Source organism: Strongylocentrotus purpuratus, unplaced genomic scaffold (genome assembly GCF_000002235.5).
Source record: "Strongylocentrotus purpuratus isolate Spur 01 unplaced genomic scaffold, Spur_5.0 spur5_scaffold_11, whole genome shotgun sequence".
Classification (NCBI taxonomy): domain Eukaryota; kingdom Metazoa; phylum Echinodermata; class Echinoidea; order Camarodonta; family Strongylocentrotidae; genus Strongylocentrotus; species Strongylocentrotus purpuratus.
In genome coordinates this window covers 26,382,252-26,391,900 of record NW_022145596.1, presented here as the reverse complement: position 1 = coordinate 26,391,900, position 9,649 = coordinate 26,382,252, and the positions used below count along the sequence as shown (strand labels likewise).

The 9,649-nt window shown below is 37.7% G+C and overlaps 1 protein-coding gene across 1 annotated transcript; it reads left to right on the top strand.

The window, feature by feature from the left end:
* The first annotated feature begins 56 nt into the window (after positions 1 to 56).
* LOC591803 (methylmalonic aciduria type A homolog, mitochondrial) lies at positions 57 to 6,276 on the top strand. The gene is made up of 6 exons (XM_030981021.1): positions 57 to 152; positions 1,492 to 2,271; positions 2,840 to 2,962; positions 3,503 to 3,673; positions 4,210 to 4,445; positions 5,607 to 6,276. Exons 2-6 carry the CDS (start codon positions 1,545 to 1,547, stop codon positions 5,901 to 5,903), a joined length of 1,554 nt encoding a protein of 517 aa, XP_030836881.1. The 5' UTR covers positions 57 to 152; positions 1,492 to 1,544; the 3' UTR covers positions 5,904 to 6,276.
* Positions 6,277 to 9,649: the final 3,373 nt, after the last annotated feature.

The window sequence follows — 9,649 nt, the reverse complement described above, 5'->3', positions numbered from 1 at the left end:
CCAAGGATGTTTAAAAGACTAAGTTAGCATAGCAGATCCAGACCCGACTGGCAGAGCCTTCACTTCAATTTAAAAATGCGGATAATTATCAAAATTATAAGGTCAAAAGACGAGATTCGCTGATTCACTTATTCTTCCAATGTATAAAATCAGTAAGTTGAACTTTTTGGCGTTCACATTTATTAATATTTGATAACATTAATGATTAACAACTGTTATAATCATGATGATTGATGGCATTGTGATTAATTGTCTAGGCCTATAGACTTCCCTAGTCTTAATTCTTCTTCTTCTTCTTCTTCTTCTTCAAGATAATCTGCCTCCTTCAATACTGAAGATTCTTGCAGATGCCGTATACTGGGCCTGATTGGGGTGTGCAGGTGGACCATTACACCGGGGTTTCCCCCTACTCTTATACGAAAAGTGGATTTGGGTTCTTAACGGGCAAGGGTGGTGACTCTCCTGTACACGGGGCCTCCATTTAACGTCCTATCCGAGGGACGGAGTGTTTTCCACTTGACATAACCTGCGTCTATGAACAAGGGAAGGGGCACGTTAACACACAACGCAGGCTTCAGTCATCCGCCTCGGTGGGAGTCGAACCCGGGATCTCTGATATCGACTGTAGTCAAATTAAACACCTACAACATTAATTTTAATTTCAGTTCAAGTTTTAGAGTGAATTGGTTTCTGTGATTGTGAACATGATGATGTGACGACGTGAAATGAGCTGAGTGTATTTTGGAAAGTAATTTTTTGACATGGCTCTGTAAATGAAGTTTACATACATATAGATCTATATGATGTATTTGGTTTACATTATTTTTAGCTGCTTACTAGTCTTTGGCTTTGCCATATAAGTCCACCCTGCATGATATTAAGTTGGTTTTAACTAGAAGCAGAAAACTGAAAGGAACGTCAGGTCAGAGAAAGTTCCAGTAGACTAAATTCCATTACAACGTAAGAAAGTTTTGAATTTTTGAAGTTGCGATCAATCAAAAAAAATTGCAACTCTGTGACATATCTTAATTGTGAGCTCCCTTCGCATTTACCTTCGCGGCACTAATGTCCTTTGGCAAGATATTGATCTACACTGTACATTTGCCACACTCCACCCAGGTGAAGTAAATGGGGACCTGGTAGGAATTTATTCCTTGAAACGCAGCGTGCGTAACAGCTGCACTGCTAAAGCCAGGGTAATTATGCTGCATTATTGTAGAGCGCTTAGAGACTTCTGATAAAGTAAGTGTTAGGTGCTATATAAGCAATTATAATTATTATTATTACCTTGAACGCAAAATTTGTTTTCTTCGTTATTGATAACAGAATAGATCTTAATTTTTCCCAAACAGTGGGTTTAAAGAAACAGTATTGTAATTAACTAATTATCATATTTAGGGTGCATGTATCATGATTGAATATTTTGAGGATTATTGGGCTTGATAAATAATTTTCTGATTACCAACTCTTTGCTGAATTTTTAATTTACAGGTTTACTGGCAAGTCTTTCTTCTAGCTAGCAAAGAAGCATTCACTTTATCATAATGAGTGCTGTGTTTCAGAGGCTGAAATCCATTGGCATAGATCATGGGAAAATGGCTGCAATCTGTCATTCTTGTCGAGTGAAGCTAGGAAGCAGTATGCTGCAAACATTTCCCACTGCTGCAAGGTGCGTTGAAACTTTAATCAACACCGGTCACTTTTCTGCTTTGGACATAGTGCCTCAGAGCAATTTAAATGGCCGAGGACATATACCCCAAGGAAATGGAAGTATGTGTAGCTGTAATTCTGTGAGTAGTCATGGAGAAGAAACATTGTCTTACTGTATACCAAAAAGAAACTTCTCAACTTTACTTCCGTTCCATCAGGCAGTAAGTACAAAGAAAAATGTACAGTCCTCGGTTTCATCTTCGGCCCCTTGCTCAATTAAGCTTTGCAGTAAAATAAGATCGGCATGGTCCAAAAGCTCGCAACTGAAATCAGCAAGACATCTTTCAATGTCGTCATCTGATAACCATCATGAGACATTGAATATGTGTTGTAAGCATCCTGCTGTACAAGAGGATAGGAAGCAGGAAGAGATCTATGCACAGGAGCTGAGCAATGCTTTGTTGGCTGGTGAGAGATGGGCTCTTGCAAGAGCCATAACTCTGGTGGAAGCAACCCATAAGAAGGGGAAGAGACAAGCCCAGGTCCTACTGAGAAGAGTCCTGGACCACCTTCGAGAAGTGCAGCTGAAGAACAGAGGAACACCTCCTTCATTTAGAATAGGTATTGAAGAACTTCATTAACAATGAATGATGTATCTATCCATTACCTATTTTTGTGACTCTCAATCAAATAATTATATTTAATTGGGGGGTCATTCTGAATCTAAAAGGTTGAAGCCCTAATATTGTGAAGCACTAGATTTTGTTGTTTATCTTTCAGATTCAAGGTTTTACAAACTTGCCCACTTTCTTTTAGGGAAGTTAAACATGGAAAGATGGTTATACTGCATGGGAGGGAAGGGGCTGCTATAAAAATCACATTATGATTCACCATATTGATATTCATTGAAAATAAAGCAATTTAGTATATGGAAAAAAAACTATAAATTTGTGTTAATGCTCCTTAGATTTCAAAGGTTTTTATTGGTAATATTATACATTTGGTGTTGAATCATGAAAGTATATCAGTTCTCTCGGATGATTTCATATGTACTGTCCGATCTCATTTACTGATATCTGGGACTTTAAAATGTCCCACTGCATTGCCAAACAATTTGCACAAATAAAAAAGAGACAGATCTTTTCAATGTTTTCTATTTTCTATTCATTATTTTGCCATTTTCATGTAGGATTGACTGGTCCCCCTGGCGCTGGAAAGTCTACTTTCATTGAAGCGATTGGAAAGAAACTGACCGCAGAGGGCCACCGTGTGGCTGTTCTTGCTGTTGATCCTTCATCATCGATTACTGGAGGTGAGAGCAAATAGGATCTCATTCTTGTGACCATGCTTGCAACTTTTTTGAACAATATTCTTGAAAGTTGGGTGTCATAGTCAAGCAGTTTAAACATCAGGCTGCAGACAGATATAAAGGTTATGGGTTGAGTCACTGGCATAGCCTCAGTGTCCTTTGTCAAGACAATACATTTATCTAAATTTGAGTAAAATGCAGAGTACCTTATAGAAATAAAATAAAATAGAATTGTTGAGTGCACTCTCAATGCACTCTATCATGGTACATTGCAGCTTCCCTAAAACTGGGACAATTATGATGTTCAATCTCCTTAAATCCTGTGGTGGAGGTACTTCATAAATAAACTGAATATTTAATTTCTTCATTTAAATGATATTTTTGGAAGTAGTATTGTTGTTTTTATTGTCATATTTGTATTTATTTATATATTTTATTTATTTATTTACTATTTATATATCTGTTCATTTATTTGTTAGTTATTTACTAAAATATATTTGTTAAATTATTATTCATTTATTTATTTTTTCAATCATTGATTAGGTTCTCTCCTTGGTGATAAGACAAGGATGACAGAGCTCTCAAGGGATCCCAACGCCTACATCAGGGCGTCGCCCTCTGCTGGAACTCTAGGGGGTGTGACAAGGAACACCAATGATACCATCTTACTATGTGAGGCAGCAAACTATGATGTCATCATTGTGGAAACAATAGGTATGAGTGTGATGAAGATCAAATAGGTGAACTGGAGGGTTATGAGAGCTTTGTTTTTAATCCTTTTCTTTCCAGACACTATGGTTACTAAATACATAATTGAATTCTGCCACATTATTCAAATGTATTAAAAAAAGACCCTGTAAATTCCCCTAGTGTTTATATTCACCATAACACTATACTTTCTAGCTTCCCAATCATGAGTCATAATGAGAGGGCACTGCGTTAAATGTTTGTAATGGAGCAAAAATGTGATCTTGGTAATGAGAGGGTTAAATCAGTGTTGCAGTTTACAAATTCTTCCCTGTACATGAAAAACGTTTTGGTCTATCATATTAATTATAATGATATAATATTATCTTTGGTAAGTGATTAGATTCATAAGTTTCAAGTAACTTGACATTTCCTAGCTCTACTTCAGGATGAAAGCAGTAGGGTAACAGCCTACTATCTAGGTACAGTTAGGTTGCATGCAAGTGTACACAAATGACAGAGATCAAAATAAATATTCAACGATTTTATGTTGTACTGTACAGGTGTTGGCCAATCAGAATACGTTGTAGCGGACATGGTGGACATGCTGGTTCTCCTGATCCCACCAGCAGGGGGCGACGAGCTCCAGGGTCTTAAGAAGGGGATCGTAGAGAGGGCAGACTTCATCCTCATCAACAAGGCAGACGGTGAGCTTCTCATCCCAGCACGTAGGATTAGGAGCGAGTATACAAGCGCTGTGAAGCTCATGTATAAGAGGTCTCCATTGTGGGCCCCCAAGGTAAGAAACTGCTCTTATTTAACAAATTAACAGTCACGAGTTACAGTTTGGGTAATGCTGGGGCATCCTCACTAGTGTAAAACCAGAAACTTGAGAAAACAGTGTTACTGTTCCGGATTAGCTTCACACTCCTCAAAATAATTCAATTACAGCACAGAATCTTTGAAATGAGTGAAAGTTTCTTGCTACCAAAAAGGCAGTCTTAAGTAAGTTGTGAAAGATACATGCTAGGTTTTTAAAGTATACCATATCGTTCAGTTTGGCAACAAATTTGCAGATTTTACAATTCAACTCTAATAGAGGTTAATTAGCATATAACTGTTAGTATGAAATACTGGTAGTGATTTTTGGTTCTGTCATCAGTGTTCCTTCTTTTACAGAATTTGAAATTTTTATGCCTCCGCTACAAAGTAGCCGGAGGCATTATGTTTTTGGGTTGTCCGTCCGTCGATCTGTCCGTCCGTCCGTCCGTACGTACGTACGTACCGTTCTCGTGATCACGTTATCTCAAGAACCGATTGATTGATTCCCGCCAAACTTGGGTCATGTATGTATCTTGCAGAGCCAATGAACTGATTAGATTTTGGGGTCACCAGGTCAAAGGTCACAGGGCTCTTTATGTATCCACGAATAGCTTGTGATTGCATTATCATGAGAACCAATAGACAGATTACTATCAAACTCAAGTCATGTATGTATCTTGCAGAGCCAATAAACTAATTAGATTTTGATGTCATCAGGTCAAAGGTCACATGGCTCATTATGTATGCCTATAAATAGCTTGTGCATGCATTATCATTAAAACCGACAGATGGATTACAATCAAACTTGAATTATAAAAATTGTTTCTGTTTTGGTTTGTTAAATTGCTCTAAGGCGGAGGCATCATTTTCGACTGCGCTCAGTCGAACTTCCATCTAGTTATATTATGTTAGACAGAGAATACATCAATTATATTTGCCATGTGCTTCTGTTATGCTTAGAATAAATATTCTTAAATTTAATTCATACACAGTTATCCGAGTTTAAAACAGTGGCCTACAGGACATCTGCTGACAAAGTGAAGTTACTACATCTATTAAACACCAGACTTTCAGCAGTCTGCTCATTCTTAGTACATTAACGTGGTAATGTTTTCTTTGTGATGGACACCCTTTTCAGGTCAAACAGGTGTCCTCCAAGACCGGTGATGGCCTGAGCAAGGCATGGGATACCATGGAAGAGTACCGAGGCATCATGATGGAAGCCGGCCAGTTCACCACCAAGCGACAGCGCCAGAGGAGGGTGTGGATGTGGCAGCACATCAAGGATCGGATGATGGAAGAGTTCAAGGAGAGTCAGGAGCTCCTAACAGAGATCAAGCATTGGGAGGAGGAGGTAATGGCTGGTAGATGCACCTCAGGGATTGCTGCAGACAAGCTCCTCAAGAGCTTTTCAAAACTCTCCAGGAATTTTTGACCTAGCTGTAGTAAGTTCCTATACAGTGTTAGCAGGTTTGAAATAAGGAATGCCTTTCCCTTTTTCAAATCGACATTATTCACTTCTTTCACTAAGATATAGAATGCTGAATCATTTTTGACAACTACTGACCTTTTCAAAGTTTCAAGTGAGCTATTAGCCCTCTCATGTACCTAGTGCTTAGCATGTGCCGAGCTGGCTGATCTGCTCAGCACTAGCTAGGTCCAACAAAGTTGTAAGGTTGGGCATTATGTGTACATATGAGTTTGCACGTTTATGATAGTAGGGCAACTAAAGGTAACTTTAATGAAATATCTAGTTCTTGTTATAATAAGCCAGTTCACGGTTGCAGTCTGAGCATGAGCAGATAAAGGTCATTGCAGAACAAATTTAGAAATACATGGAGACGAAATACTGGATACGTGCTCATGAAAGTTATGTAACATTATTCATTCATGCACATTCAGTGCACTCCATTGTACACAGGTGGAAGTATTCTTTGAAAAGGGGGAACAAAGGCTATTTATAAAGCACCTCCATCGCTGTAGGAGTGATTATTTCAAAATGTACAAAGTAGGACCTCTTCATATTTTGAAGATCTGTGGATATTCGGGGTCATAGCAGTAAGGTGCTAACCGTGAACTGGTCTATTATAGCTATCAGTGAGGTCTGACCCTTGGCGTGGTTCATTGAAACCTGTATAGATTCAAGTGAGTCAAGAAAAGGGGTCTTTATTGGCAGGTGGTCATTATGTACAGGTTTCATTAATACACGTTTCAATGAGAAATCATTTTTAAGGGACACAACAAAATTGGTCTCTTTTGGCAGGCTGTGCTTTTATTCAAGTAGTCTCTACAGCAGGTTTGACTGTAATATATACTTTGCCTTCTCAATACCCAGGAGAGAAATGAGGACCAAGTGGGATGCTGAAAGACATTGTGATTCAGTATTTAATTGCCATATATGCCTCAATAGTATACACCTCATGGATTGGAGATTTTGCACATATTCTATGTGCATTAATCTGATGAGTCGAGTCAAAATGAATATTCATTATGCGCTTCAGACGTGCAGGAGGTTCTCTGAAGCCAAATAGCCGGCAGAGCAAATACGCTGCAAGAATCTTATTTAAGGGAGATTAATGGGAAAAGTGGAAGTGATTTTCTCATATTGTAAAATCATGTTATTATTTTCTAATATAGGTCATGTGTATAGCTTTGTCTAGTATGATGTTTTGTTTGACAACTGTAAAGCTAATATGCCAGATTTAAGATGTTGAAACCTTTTTAAAGTATGCATTCAAATATAAAGGGCATTAAGAATGTGCTTTCATGAGTGACACACACAGTTTTTCACTGCAATCTAGTATATAATACAGAGGTCAAATGCAAAGAACAAAGTTTAATATTTCTTTGCTGCATATTTGATTTTTGATTTTTAATACCATATATATTTCAGATATACAATAGGCTTGGGGGTGCACCATGTGAGAGAGAGGGAGGATTGAGGAGTCCTGAAAAGAACTTGGTAATTTTTCTTGAGGGTTTGTAGTCCTGAAAAGGACTGTTTGGTATAGTCTTGAAAAAGACTGTTGGTTATCTTTCTTAGCTTATAGTTCTAAGGAGAACTATAGCGCTTGGAGAGGATGAGTGGCGGGAGTGGCTCGACGTTTTCGAACAGGTTGACTATCCGTCGTCAGGAGCACACGCAAGCCTACTGTATATCTACATCACCATGCAAGCGACACTTACAAGCAGCATGTATATTTCAGATGTTTTGAAGATTCTAATTGTTCACTCTATTCAGAGGTGAACAAGTTTGTGAGATGTCTTTTCTTTTAATCTCCCCATTCAGGTGCTTTACAAAATGACAGCATTTTCCAACCTTTAAGCTCTTCACTTAGCAGTAAAAATAGAGTCAGTATTCAATTTGCAGTTATGTTACAATGTTTATTTCTGCATTATGTTCAGTATCATTATGTAGATATTATAAGGGAAAAAACAAAATTAAGTTTTTCATTGAAGGTTAATTTTTGGGGTGTGTTTGCACTTTCTTTGTACCATTTCTCAAATTTTGGCATGAAACCAGTGTGCACCGACATAGGCAATACAGATATATATATATATATATATAACAAGTATTTAATACTATATCATTGTAATGTAAATAAAAGAAAAATTAACTTACAAAGTGTCCTTTGCACTTTGATTTGTCATGTTCTCAATTAAATTTATATTCCAAAACAATGTGGATCTGTACAGGATGTGTACACAAGGAAAATTTTGAGAGAAGATCGTACAAGTTTCTATTAATAATCATACAAGTACACCGATACTAGCCTAATATATTTCCATGGAACAAGGAAATTGGTTAAAAATAAGAAACTGAAATCAAATCATATACACAATTCATGTTTACCTCCATCCCTGTAGAAATTTGATATCTCTTTGGCCTGAATTCACAAAGGAGGTTTGTCGACAAACCTAGGTTTTCGTGCGTCGTATGACTCATTTTGACGCGTTTTTAGATCTGGTGGATTCATGTTTTTTCAAACCTGGTTTGTAAAAACGCGTCAAACATGTCATATGACGCACGAAAACCTCCTTTGTGAATTCGGGCCTCAGTGTTTGTTTCTTAGACCCCCCCCCCCCCCCCTTGACAAATAAGCATGAATCCACCATATCTCTATCTCTCTCTCTGACACTGTTGGTCTCTTTCTTACTCTCTCTTACAATTTCTCTGCCTTCCTTTGCCTCTCCCCCCCCCCCCCCCCACCACCCCTTCCTCACTATCTCGCTTATCCATCATTCAATCTCCCTTCCCTTTACTTGTCTCTCTCTCTCTACCCCTCTTCTATCTCCTCGTCTTTCTCTCCCAATCTCTCCCCTGATATTAAGTTGGTTTTAATAGAAACAGAACTTGAGAGTTACAGGTTGGTGCAAATTTCAGCAAATTCAGAGTAAAAATGAGAAAAGTTTGAATTTTTAAAGCTGTGATCAATCAAACACAAATTGGCAAATCTGTGATGTATCTTGCAAAGTCCCCACCTATTTGCTCTGTAGTAAAAAGAAGAAATCATAAATTTTCATTTTCCCTCAAGAAAGTTTTTGACCATACATGCACCCTAAATATAATATAATTGTTGCAAATTTGTTTCCATACAACCCCTCTATTCTTGCATCAATAATGATAAAAATGAAATTGTATGTACAGAGCAAATAGGAGAGGACCTCGCAAGATATGTCAGTGTTTAAAGAGCAGGTTGAGTTCTGGGAAGAGGTGAAAAATAATTTGTGAGCATTATCATTCTTATTATGCAAGTGTGGAAGAACATCAGATAAGACATGTTCCCTGAAAAGCATGGCTCTTCAAATGCCTTCATATTCTAAATATGTCAAGTAACATCGTAAAAATCCAGGGTAGGATTTTTACGCCACATGTTCGTGTAGTCCCATATACCTCTTTCTGTGTACAGTTTTTGTAACTTTACCAAGACTTGGCCAAATTTCTTATCATTTTGATGATTCCAGAACCTTGCAATACACACAAATTCTTATATGCTAGATGATCAACCTTTTCTGGTCAATTCCACACCGTTTCTTTCACAATGCAATCGCATGACCAGAACTTAACTTCATCTTTAATACCAATATGTGTTTGATTGATTGCAAGTTCAAACATTTATAACTTTCTTATTTTTTATCAGAATTTGCTTATACTTTAACTGAAATCCGGTTCCTGTTTAC